This window comes from Cynara cardunculus, assembly GCF_001531365.2.
Source record: "Cynara cardunculus var. scolymus isolate 2C chromosome LG 4, CcrdV1, whole genome shotgun sequence".
In the NCBI taxonomy this organism is placed as follows: domain Eukaryota; kingdom Viridiplantae; phylum Streptophyta; class Magnoliopsida; order Asterales; family Asteraceae; genus Cynara; species Cynara cardunculus.
Window position 1 is genome coordinate 13867137 of NC_037531.1, and position 12488 is coordinate 13879624.

The 12488-nt window shown below is 39.0% G+C and overlaps 1 protein-coding gene across 5 annotated transcripts; it reads right to left on the minus strand.

Moving 5' to 3' along the window:
- Positions 1-1143: 1143 nt before the first annotated feature.
- On the minus strand, positions 1144-12150 carry LOC112511070. Of its 5 annotated transcripts, none has more exons than XM_025116465.1 (10): positions 12011-12150; positions 8818-8906; positions 7723-8610; positions 7531-7648; positions 7376-7441; positions 6180-6959; positions 3430-6058; positions 2648-2823; positions 2517-2576; positions 1144-1683 (listed from the first exon to the last, which is right to left on the minus strand). In XM_025116465.1, exons 1-10 carry the CDS (start codon positions 12063-12065, stop codon positions 1322-1324), a joined length of 5223 nt encoding a protein of 1740 aa, XP_024972233.1. In that variant the 5' UTR covers positions 12066-12150; the 3' UTR covers positions 1144-1321. The 5 variants fall into 5 exon arrangements, with proteins under 5 accessions (XP_024972233.1, XP_024972231.1, XP_024972235.1 ...); XM_025116463.1 differs by having other exon boundaries at positions 6180-6965; XM_025116467.1 differs by lacking the exons at positions 8818-8906; positions 12011-12150 and having other exon boundaries at positions 6180-6965; positions 7723-7840; positions 8097-8215.
- Positions 12151-12488: the final 338 nt, after the last annotated feature.

Genomic DNA, 12488 nt, shown 5'->3' on the forward strand with positions numbered 1-12488 from the left:
GTTTTATAATATAGTATAGATTATAACATATCTCTCTCTCACTCTTTTCTCGTTCATAAGTAATAATTTATGGAGAGTTCTCTAATATCACCACTCTTTCATACTTTCTCATTCTTTTAGAAGGTATTGAAAAATCTGTCATATTAACATGAGATGTACCAATCCGGTTGAATCAGGAAAGATAACCAACCAGAAAAGTAAAAAAAAAAAATCGTAATTGTTAGAAAACGAAAGACCAAATAAGATAATGGAATTTTCGATTTGGTCACTGAAATAAACCTTAATCATGTTGTATTTCATTCCTTTCACCTACCCCTACTTCACTCTCGACAATCCATCAACACAAAAGCATTGTTAACATCTCTAACTAAACATAATCCAAGAATCAAGGTTTTTCCGATGAGCTTTAAAATATATAACAAATCGAATTTGACTTTTAAGAGTGGTAGCTCTTATCCGGTTAACATTTACCGACAATCTTACAGTGTCCTTTTGATTACCAAAAACTTACTCGGTTATCGTTGGTAAATGGGCCTTTTAGACTCCAAATTTCTTCACAAGTTTTCCGAAATAAATAACGCTTTAATAATTTTGGATAGAATTTGAATCAAACGTGTTTTCGATACTAGAGATCAAGCATAGACCAAAATCGTCAATTTAGCCTAATGTTTGCAGTCCCGACATGATCCGGGTTATCATCATAAACAACCACAAGAAAAAAAGTTGTTACTTTTTAAAGGGTGTATGGGATTGCTTATTTGAAACAACTATGTTTTTCTACAAAAATGCTTATCAACTTATTATAAGTCAGAAAGATTTGACTTCTTCAAAAACTCCTTATTACCGGTTTGACACCGGTATAAGCTGTTTATCCAAACACTAAAAAAATGCTTATTACCGCTGCCACAACGGAATAAGCCAATAAGTTGTTTTTATAAGCAATCCCAAAACACCTCAAGTCTCTTCAAACTTTTTCTCATGATAAAACCTTTCTCCCGACATAATCCTATGCCTCCAAACAAGGCCTGAATGGTTCTTTTCTTTCAAACAGAAATAAAAATGTGAAAGCAAAAAACTTGTTACCTGTCATAAATAGATAAAGACCACCACCCTGGCATCTGGGTTGAGAGTTCACAAAATTGGTAGAGCAAACCAACATTACATTAGCTTTTTTTCTGCTGTCAGCCCTGTAACCGAACAAGAACAACGAAAACCGTTTCCCCCCTAAACTTGATAGTAATAGTAATAATCATTTACAGTCATCTTCTCTATCTCTCGAGATTTAAAAGTATTTACAACTACAAAATAGCAAAACGATCCCCTAGTCCTCAACGGTCTGAATCTCTCCCATCATGATCCTGTTGCTAACAACGTTGAAACCTAAAACTGCAGGACTAACCTTCTTCCCTTTCTTCCCCTTCTTCTTGCCGCCTCCACCCACATTTGCATTGCTGCCGCCCACCTCAGCATCTCGGGCCCCATCATAGACGCGGTATGAGGCGTCTCCAGAAGCCTTCCCACCTTGAAACGCAATCACCAGCACATCAGATGGCATGAAGTCTTTGTAGTTGAGGAACTTGTCAATGAACTCATGGTCACGGTCATAAGAACCGAGGTTCTCCTTCAGCAGTATCTCTGCCTCTGATCTTGACTGCTTCAAACAAAATTCCAAGAAACTTGTATCTGAAAACAAAAACGTCAGACATAATATCAACATCATGTGCAAGTCTTATGTATTATATCATGCATACCAATGGAAGAATCTTTACAAACTCTTGTTTCAAAATCAAGCAAATGTGCAAATACAATTTAACTTGCAAGATTAGGTGCATAATAAGCATAAGAATCATTTTCACTATTACATGAAGCTTAAAGTGCCAACAAGGGCAAAAGATGTCTGCAAAACGTCAACGAGCAGTATGTTTTTCCATCAAAAATTGAAGCATACAATCGAATCTTTTCCTTTCCAGTGTTTGGCAAGTCAGCCCCAGGGTTTGCATGAATGAATTTGTTGTTATCGATTAAGAATCAGACAATTTTTTGATAAAATTCAATTCATATGCCCACTGAGAAGGAACAAGGTCATAAATTCCTATCTGTTCCTAAATTCTGTGAATACCTACAGGAATTTCTAGTATTGTTCATATGAGATGTTAACCGCATCACTTGCCTTTGATTATTAGAGCTATTTAGCTCAATGACCTTCTCCAGAGGAACATTTTGCAACATGACCCTTAATGTATTTCTAACTTTTAACCGGAGCAGACTGTTTTGAACCAAGGGCAGATCAAATGAAGGTCAATGACCTAATCCTTTTAGAAGGTCATGCTCCTAACTGAAAACTCATTTAAGGTCATTTATCCAAAGGACCCTTGATTATTATGCAACTGAAGGAAGTTCTGCATCAACTCACAGACTCCAAGACTTCAGGTTGGTAATTAATTTCAAGATTATTCATTTGCAACAAAAGCAATAACATAAATCAAAGTAGAAGAGTACTTATGATTTTGCGATACCTTTTGTTCCAATAAGCCTGACACACTCACTCTCACACCAATCTCTGAAGTCCATTGCCTCTGCAAAATTACAGTAAACAATCATTTCAGAATACAGTAAGGCATTCATTATCTAGCATCAAGTCACCTACCTGAATGTTTAGTTAACACGTCTCTTTTCCCCTTTGATGCAGGAGATGAGGAAAGGGAAATTTCAGCAGACCTGCCACCCATAGACTTCTCTCGGCTCAAGGACCCACCAGAAATTCCTTTTCCAGGGATCTTCTTTGCCCAACCACCCTGGTTTGCAAGTTGAGGAAAATCCGACCTGCATGAAGAAGAAAGCATATAAATCGTACAAATTAAGCATCACCTAAAGATATAAGCCTCCATTATGTTTCAATAAATAGCCATATAAGGGGTGCAAGATGAAAAAGAATCAGAGTCACATGTTCCATTACTTGACAACAAATACTGGCCTACAGCCCATACTGGTAACCTAGTATGCTACTGATTTGCACCCCTTACATTAATAAATAAAAAAGTTCACAATCATTAGACCACGAACATTCTTAAATATTCTCAAAGCACTTATTTCATGTATCGAGTGCAAATAAACTAGTGTGTAATGGTTTTGCATGTTCAAACAGAAGTGTCACACATCCATCTAGCAGCAAGTGACTTACTACAAATGATTTTGGTGTAAGAGTACATTTAATACGTGTAACATCAATATAGAATTCATCAGATGCAATACTGAAAGGGATCAACAGCATATGATTAAAATAACTGCAGAACTTGTTGACATCACCTCCAGTCCAATACACCAGAAGAACCACAAGAGAGTAAAGGTAAGAAAATGAAGTTATCCATGGTTGAAACAGGCATAAAATAGATACATGCAGACATCAAGAATGGAAATAAAGGGACATACTGCTTTGGTTCTTGCTTCGGATGATCAACTGGACCCCAGAACAGATCATCGTCTACTTTGTTTTTTGATTGAGAGGCACCATGGGATATAATCTGGACAGGGGATGCGGCCTTTGCAGGAGATGACATGGAAGACGACCATGATGGACCATTTCCACGGTTTGACTGAACAGATGCAGATTTCTGAGGGGTTGGCACTGGTGTTTGATGCTGGCCGGAAGAAACCTTTTTCTCTTGCTCCTTCAGGATGTCCCTTAAAGATGTGCGTGTAGCAGATTTTCCTGAATCAGTGGACCAAGCTGGAGCAGGTGAAGGAGCGGCAGTCTCCCCTTTCCAGACCACAAAATCTCCCAGCGAAGGACCAGATGGAACAGCTGGTAACAAATCCTTCTCCTCTAGTGTCTGGCGCGAATTTTTGCCTTTCTCGTTGGGACTTGAGCTAACTGGAATTTCAGCAGCAGCAACAGGGACCGAAACCTTGGCTCCTGAAGACTTGGCTTTTGCAGACTTTTTGCGACTCCTTTTAGTTTCTTTAGCCTCAATAAAGTTTCCATCATCTATTGAATCTGATAGAGAACCGGTCACAGGTAATGCTGGGACATGAGAGATACTGTCAGAACTTGCAGACTCTCTTTCACTAGGTTTCCCCATAACTTCTCCAGCAAAAAGATCATGCAACTGCCCCTTCTTGTTCTTTTGATACAGATAACCCTCAGCAACAGTTGGCTCAGAACTTACACGGTCTATACTATTTTCCTTGTAATCTGAATTTCCAACAACACCAGCCCAAGGTGTGGATATATTTATGGAGCCTAGAGATGTTGAAATATCAGAAACAGTCATTTCTGCCTGTGCTTGTGCCTGTGCGTGTGCTCTCCACTGCTCTTCCTGCTGAATTTCGAGCAATGACTTTGGCTTAAATCCCGGAGCAGGCTTCCAAGCTCGTTGACCTGTAATTACTTGTGTGTGGTGTTGTGTGATAGATCCTGACAGTTCAGCCTCATTCTTTTTCTCAGAAATCTGGCTATCACCACCGGACACACTGTTCGGATCTACCGTGACTACATCAGATTTACATTCTCCGACTTCTCCTGGATTCGCTTCATGCTTAACACTCTGCATATCAAAATCGACCTGACTGACTTTGTTCACTTCAGGTACAGATTGCTTCGGCTGCTGTGTTTTAGATGACGTCTTTGCCAGGTCAGAGGATTGTGCCTTGAAGGACTTCTGTTTCTTTGACTTCTTTTCAGAAGCTTTTTTAACCTCGCGTGCTTCAACAACTTTTGCTTCTTTTGGAACAGAAGGTTCATTAGATGATCTATTTTGAATCTTCGGCAAATCGACAACATCAACAGAGGACAGCTTCAAATTATCAAGATGTTCAGACCTTGTAACTTGATTGTCAGGAGGTCCCACAGAGGGCACAGCTGATGAACTTTGAAATTGTTCTGCAGGTACAGACATCAAATCTTCACAGGTTGATATTGCAACATCTTCCTCGGCTCTCAAACCAACTGGAATTGCTTGCTCCTGTAAACAATTATCATCAGAACCCTTCCTATGACCATTTTCATCACTTTGTTCCGGCGCCATAGCATCCGAACCTTTTTGATGAGCTCTATTCTCCACCAATTGATGAGGTAAATGTATAGAGGCTTCAGATTCACTGATATGGTTGCCATCTTGCGAAACAACTGGAGGCATATTAACGAAGTCAATAGTCCTTGTATCCTGAATATTAATAGCTTGATTCTGTGATACCATCTGGAACATTTCATGTGCAGGCTGAAACCCAAGATGATCCAACGCAGAGCTCACAACTGGTAAGCCCAACGTCTGCAGTTGTCCATAAGATTGCTTGCCCAAATGCTGCTGAGAATGTTGCTCAGTGAGCACCTGGGAAAGCAGTTGCTGTCGTAATAACTGTTGCTGCTGCTGCAGCTCCTGCTTTTGCTGTTGCTGTTTAAGCAACAAGTATTCATCCAATATTGACAGCTGTTGCGTAGGTATTGGGGCCTGATGTTTCAATTGTGACATGTGTTGCTGTTGCAACAAACTTAACAGTTGAGGTTCTTGAGAGAGGCCAGAAGCAAGCAACTTTTCAGGGATTAATGGACCAGACGGATTATCAAAACCTTGAGCATGCAAATTTGTCAGTGTGGACAGATTCTGTGGTTGCAGCCTTTGGTGGACTCCAAAGGATGTTTGAAGAGGGAAATTTTTGCCATGAGCCATGTCCAGCTTATCCTGATGTGGGTCCAGACCACCAGGAACTGAGAAATTTGACCAACTCGTTACGCCACTGTTCACAGCAAAGGTAGGCCTATCAGATAACCCCTGAAGAATGGACATGAACTCGGGACTTGGGACATTTGGGGGTTGCGGTTGCTGACGAAGATTCTCAGCTACAGCTGACAGAACATTGGATTGTGGAATAGCAGGATCTTGATGAATATCAGACTTAGGGCCAATAGAAGCCGCATCCCTTCCCGTCCAAAGAGAGTAAGGATTAGGCAATGATCTTTGCCTTTCAAGCTGTATCCTCTTGGCCAATTGGTACAAGTTATCCCCACTCTCTGTTCCTAAGGGAGGAACCGTGTTGGAGTTTCCAAAATATCCCTGCATGCCTGTAAAGTGAACAAACAAACTATCAGCCCTAAAGCAAAACCGTATACATATATGTATATATAATCACATAAATCCATCATATATTTTTATAGTTCAATCCAATTGACTTATCAAGACAACCTTCAGAGAGACCGAACTTCTCCAGTGGGCCACCACCCATGTTACTAGACATCAGTGACTCGATAAACCTATTCTCAGCCTCTGCACTTGAACCATGTTGAAATCTTGGTTCATTTTTCAGCATGGTATTCTCACCTGAGCCAGTGTAAAGCTTACTAAAGCTGGTGAAGTTTGGCTTACTGGATTCATCATTGACTTCACTTTGTTTTGCTGCACTGAAACCAGGTGGTGGTCTGGCCTTTGCACGCAGATGAGGCATAACATCACCAAGTAAACCAAATGGCGAGTCCTGTGGTGCATTTGCAAGACGTACTAACAGATCTATCCCAAAGTATCCAGCCTCAAACCAACTAATGATATCACTGCCAGTAAAAGGACCTTGAATTGCACCCTGAGGGTCTTTATAAAAAAGTACCAGGTCTTCAGGAGATGGCTGAGAATGTATCCTTGTTTCTTGTTCCCTGTCTGAAATTCCTGATGGTTGCCTTTTAATAACTGGATCCTCGCTAACCTGCCATTTAGGCCCTTCTTTGGAGTAAGATGGATTTGCAGAACTGCCACTCCACTCATTGGTTGTATCCTTTTGAGGCTGCGACCAGCTTATGTCAGTTCTTGACCTGATGTCAGCTGGGAGATCCCTCAAGTCATGTGAGTTTGATTGTAGACGCTCTCCAGTTGATAAAGAACGCCAACTTGCCCCGGGGTGAACAGAGGTTCCATGCATTCTTGATTCTCTAGTAATTCCCACATCATTATTCCTTGCACAAGAAGCACCATATTCTGCTTCTGCAGATAAACAATGATAAATATTCATCATCTAACAGTTCCAAGCATGACGAGTATAAAGTATTAGTCTAAACAGAAAATCAATAAGAATCAAAAGCCTTGCAAACAGCCAGTGTCCTTTTTATCTCACTATATTTCTATAGGGGGTACTCTAACCAACGGAAATAATACGTCTTATGACCATTTAATCTCTTTGTTGGAAAAGTTGAGCAATTGTAGAATTATGCCACCTAGCAGCAGTGGCAATTCATGTCACAGTCGCATGCATATCATATACAGTAGTAACTTCAGAAACAGAGTTGTATAACAAAAAAAGGTTGGCGATCCTCTGATATCAGCCATGCAGCTGGCTCCATACAGGAGCACCTGCTTCTCACAAGACAAATTGCCCAAAAAAATTAAATACTTACCTTTAAACCCATCAGTGGCCTCGTCTTTGTAATTGTCGGCAGCAACTGGTAGATCTTCTCTACTCCCTGCTCAGAAAAGCCATAGCAAACAACAATCATATTCCAAACTATATAGCTATATTTAATAGATTCAATAGAAAGAAAGTCTATCGTACCAAATTTGGTTCTTCTTGACTGCACATCAACCATGTTACGCCCAACAGATCCATCTTTAGTAATTTGGGGAGCACCACTACTTAGTATGTCCCCTTTGTCAATCCCCTTCAATATAAACTGCCAAAGAAACAACATACTAATTTAACTCTAGTAATAAACAAGGGATCAAAAGTTATTATCCTTAAAATTACCAGTTCCTCAGGGGTAGGTGCGATAAGTGCAAGAGGCTCCAATGGTTCTTCCTGGGTAAGTGAAGGCACTAGCATGACACCATCTAACATCCTTTCACTGGATCTCATATCAGTCATCCTGTACACATCAATCAGCTTTGCCCTGCTGTATCTCACAGAAGAGGGCTCCTCATGACATCGATCAATCTTATCAGAAAAAGATGCTAATGAATGTGAATCAATAGAGGTATTATTCATTGGGTTCCCTTCAAAGACACCCCTTCCCCTACCAAGGGAAAAAGTCGGATTAAGATTTTCACCACGTCCTCGACCATGAACAGACATAGGAGAAAGCTTGTTTGAGGTTGGGCTTTGGTAAGGAATCTCAACTTTACCTCGATTGAGAGCAGAACTCGATCTCCATGGCCGTGGATGATCAGTATCCCGCTCATCCTTTCCATGATTCAGATGTGAGAAGCCTTTGTCAAGAGGAACATCATGATCTTTTCCAGAATCGGTCCACTTGTCACGCAGACCATCAGTTTCCTTGTCATCAGGTCCCCAACGTGTGTTCCATTTGCTCTCACGGCGCTGATCATGATTTGCATCCTTATTTCCCGAATCAGCCAACCTCTCAGATGGTGCACGTCGTACTTCTCCATAGTATCTTCCAGAGGAGGTGTCCACCTTGCGGTTGTCCCCAAGCTCTTTATCACCCTCCCTCCACCTATCCTTGCGAACAGAGATATTTGTCTCTCTCTCCTCATCACGCCAGCGCTCACGGTTATCAAGCATGGAAGGGCGAAACACATCCTTCTTCTGGATATCATGGACCTGGTCATTGTTTCCATGTGATTTCCCGACACCCGGGCGATTGGCAAAAGTTGGAAAAGGACTCGTATGAATCTCCTGCATTAAAATACATATAAAAGAGTAGAGTAGTAGAAGATTTATAAGCTAATGAAGGGAAAAACCTTTTGACTGGATAAAGCGCTGACATTGAAGATCAACAGACTATCAGATATCAAAAAATTAATCCAAACAGATCTCAGGAGAAAAATCTAACAACTTAGGTTAGCACAGGTAAAGTAAAAAAGAAAAAATACGGTCACATACCCCAGATGCAGTTCCAGTCTTATTCTCCCCGGGTTTCGGCAGAAGCCACTGTGGTGAAAGCGGAATAGAACTGTCAGACCCATGCCCATCTAGACAATTAAAAAGGCAAAGACTGATTAGACATTCTGCATGAAATTTAGGGACGCAAAAAACGATATAATGTTTCTTTAGTAATTACATGTCAAAAGATACGCATGGGAGAAAAACAACATGATCACAGTTCACATATCACCAACCAATATCATGCTGACCATAGTAGAATAATGCAGGATGTATCACCTTATTTCCAAAAAGTAAAATCAAAGTGCATTACATAGCCGACATCTTTACTAAGTGTATGAATTACCAAAGCAGAAGCTTATAAAATTACGTCAGTCGACAACAATAAGACTAAAAACAATATGGATTGTCTAAACAGTCTCGGTATGAAGTTTTCATCATGTGTACTTAGTCAGCCAAAGGTAGGACACCACAATTTAAAGAAAAAAATAGTAGATAGCAATCACAACAACAGTTGTACCTTTTTCTTTCCCTAAAGTAGTTTCAATAACAAAATATAAGCAATGAGTACCAAACCAAGCAATAACTCTCAGGTTCTTTCAGAAATCACTTTCCTATAAGTAATGGATTACAGCAACTACTGTTCAGAAGTCAAACTTCTCAAGCTACAAGCAACTTCATTCTAAAATCTGCTTTTCAAGAAGTAGAATTCTCCTGTAAGATCACCAATTCATCTAGTAGGAGTTGCTACTTTTCTACATATCCTTACCATGATAGTTGCAAGATCAAAGCAATCCCAAAATGTTCAACCAATGAGTAGTGGGCAAATAAGATAAAAACAAATAAGTTTTATGGCAACCGAAGTTTATAGGGGCTCCATACCAACGCATCCGACTCAACAAAACATCAAAAACACTATAGTGATTAATGAGAAAGAAAACTAAGTTAATGAAAAGGAGTCTTCTCATAGAACATATATATATATATATATTCATACAATTGAATTGTTGCTTATCACAAGTACTGGTGCCTCGTATTGATTGAAAACAGACATCATGTGATCTGTAAAAAAGTGCTTTCATCCTAAGTGCTTATTTATGGTACAGCTTTACTTTGTTCACTCTCTCTATGCGGTACATGCATGCAGAAAGGTACCAGTAAAAGAGACCCAAGAAGACTTGATTTGTAATTGGGCTACATTGGAAGTATCATGGTAGTCAAGACACATGATGAGCCATAGAGCACAACATATGAAGCATCATGTGCAATTTCCAAGACAAAAACGTGAAATTATATGATAAAAAATCTAGTTCAAAGTAATATATTGAACTAAAAATGTCAAGCTAGTACTTTAACACCAGAAACCACGAAATAATGACTAACTTGACAAAAGCATAATCTTTCACAATTGAACATCCCCAAGAATTGAAAAGATGTTTTGATTCTACTAGTTTAGTGGAAGCATATGGGAAAAAGTGAAGCCTAAATGGGTAATCAAGTGAAAAGAGAGGCACAACAAAAATTATCTTGAAATAAATATGAATATGATTGAAGAGATGCACAACAGAAATTTGCAAAAAAAAAAAACAGATGTATGAGCTGCCTAAGTTGTTCAAAATCAAGGACAGGTAGAGAACGGGCTAACAGCTTGTCAAGAGAAAATTGGCGTTGACACCTTACTTGTTGAGAAGAGAAAGATGTAGAAATAGTGGTAGGTTTTGTTCTTCTTCAATGTTCCTAAAATCCCAGCTTAAGTGGACATTTTGACCTAGGGCCTAGGAGTAAGCAACTTTGACCGTTTTGATTAGCAACTAACCATTGAATAAGTATTTCAAAACATAAGCAGAGAATTATCAATTGGCTTCTCTTAACTTGGAGGCACTTTCCTAATCTTTTGATTAGTGATTCTACGAAATGATATCAAATCAATATCTCAATTCTTTTATGTTTACACAATCTGAAAATAATTATTTCCCATATACTGAAATGGACCACTTATGGCTGTTCAGGTGATCACGTTCATGAAGGTTACTCAGCCGTTTAGCTCCACTTAATGCTTTCTAGAACACTATATTTCTTTAAATTTGTTGTGTATTTTTTATCTTATTATAATTGTATTAGTTCAATAAGAGGATATGGGATACTGTGTAATAGAACTAATAGGTTGAGTGGCCTTGATTTTACTTTCATTAAAATAAACCCAAACTTTGTAGTTGCTCCATTATGTCACTCCAAAAACTTTGTGACATTGCACCTTCTCTTGCCACACCAGACTAAATAGCGAGTCAACACCTTCAAATGTGCAGCACCTTTGCACCATGGTGCATGACATACCAGCTATAAGACATGAGGCAAGACAACAAAAGTGTAAATGGTATGCTACACTATGAACTCTCAGATCAAGTTAAATACATATAATACTCTGTGACCATTGAAATGTATTTTCTTATAGAAAATGCAACAAACACATTGCTAGTTTGCTACACTTCCATAAAGTAATAGTTTAAGGTGTTGCTCAAACAGCCACATGCCCGTAGATTATGCATTAAAATTGACTTAGACAAACTTCATTCATGTTAATTCTTTTCAGTATACATCTGAGTTGCTAACCAGATGATCAACAGTACTTGAATGACAAAAATTTGTAGCCATCCATGCTGAGATGGGGTAATAAATAAATCATAGAACAAGACTTCATATCAAGATTATGAGTGAGTAACAGATAAACTACCGACCACGTTCACTCTCAGATTAGACCCACCAAGAACGAATTAAATTTTTTTTTTTTAAAAAGGAAACCACTGTGTGTCTATATTGCTCTATTCAAAACCCTAAAAGTCTATAACCACCACAGTCCACACGAAACGTTGACAGCAGAAAGATTTCACACTTTTCGTTCACGAATCAACGCATAACGTGGAAGATACGAAGAAAAAGGCCAGGAGACAGAAAGTAATTTTCCATTTTAATTCGTACATATAATAATTCAAACATTCGGCGGTTCTAAAACCAGTCACATAAAACCAAATATTACAACTCCAGCCTTAATGCATTTATCTCAACAAAACCGCCTCAATCTCTGCAGAAAAACTAGGATTTAGAAGAACGTACAACAAATTAAAAAGTTTTAGAAAGAAATCGAAGTTGAATCAGCGAATGATCGGACAGAAGATTAAAATGTTAATTCATTCACCTCTGGAGATCTGAGGGTGATGATGAGAATGAAGGAAGTCGGTTTTGTCGGCCATTGATGATCGGAGAGGAACGGAGATTGAGAGCTCGGAGACGCCAAGGGTTTCTTTTGCTGTGTGAGAATGACTGCGTATACGAAGGTGCAAGCAACTTAGACACGAATGCGGGGGAAATAAAGGAATAGGATTAAGGGCAAGTGAGTGTAGATAAAATGGAAAATAAATAAATAAAAATAAAAAATAAAATGCAATTTGTAGAAAAACCCTTGATGTTCTTGGTTTCTTACAATCTAAGTCCCTAACCAAATTACGAGTATCATACACGATTGTTGTGTTACAAAAAATCAATCAAATTTGTTTTATATGAATCATATATCATATGTTCGGGACTAGAAAGACTTGACTTAGGGGTCGTTTATCAAACACTTACTTGGTAAGTGCTTACCGGTAAAATTTAACATTATCATTTGCTTACCGGTA

Bases quoted from the DNA above. Each gene is read 5' to 3' on its own strand.
- LOC112511070 (XM_025116463.1), bottom strand. From the start codon at position 12,065: ATGGCCGACAAAACCGACTTCCTTCATTCTCATCATCACCCTCAGATC. The intron at 2,577-2,647 runs GTAGGTGACTTG...GTAATTTTGCAG, and splicing joins CGTGTTAACTAAACATTCAG to AGGCAATGGACTTCAGAGAT. The intron at 1,684-2,516 runs GTATCGCAAAAT...TTTTGTTTTCAG, and splicing joins CAGGCTTATTGGAACAAAAG to ATACAAGTTTCTTGGAATTT.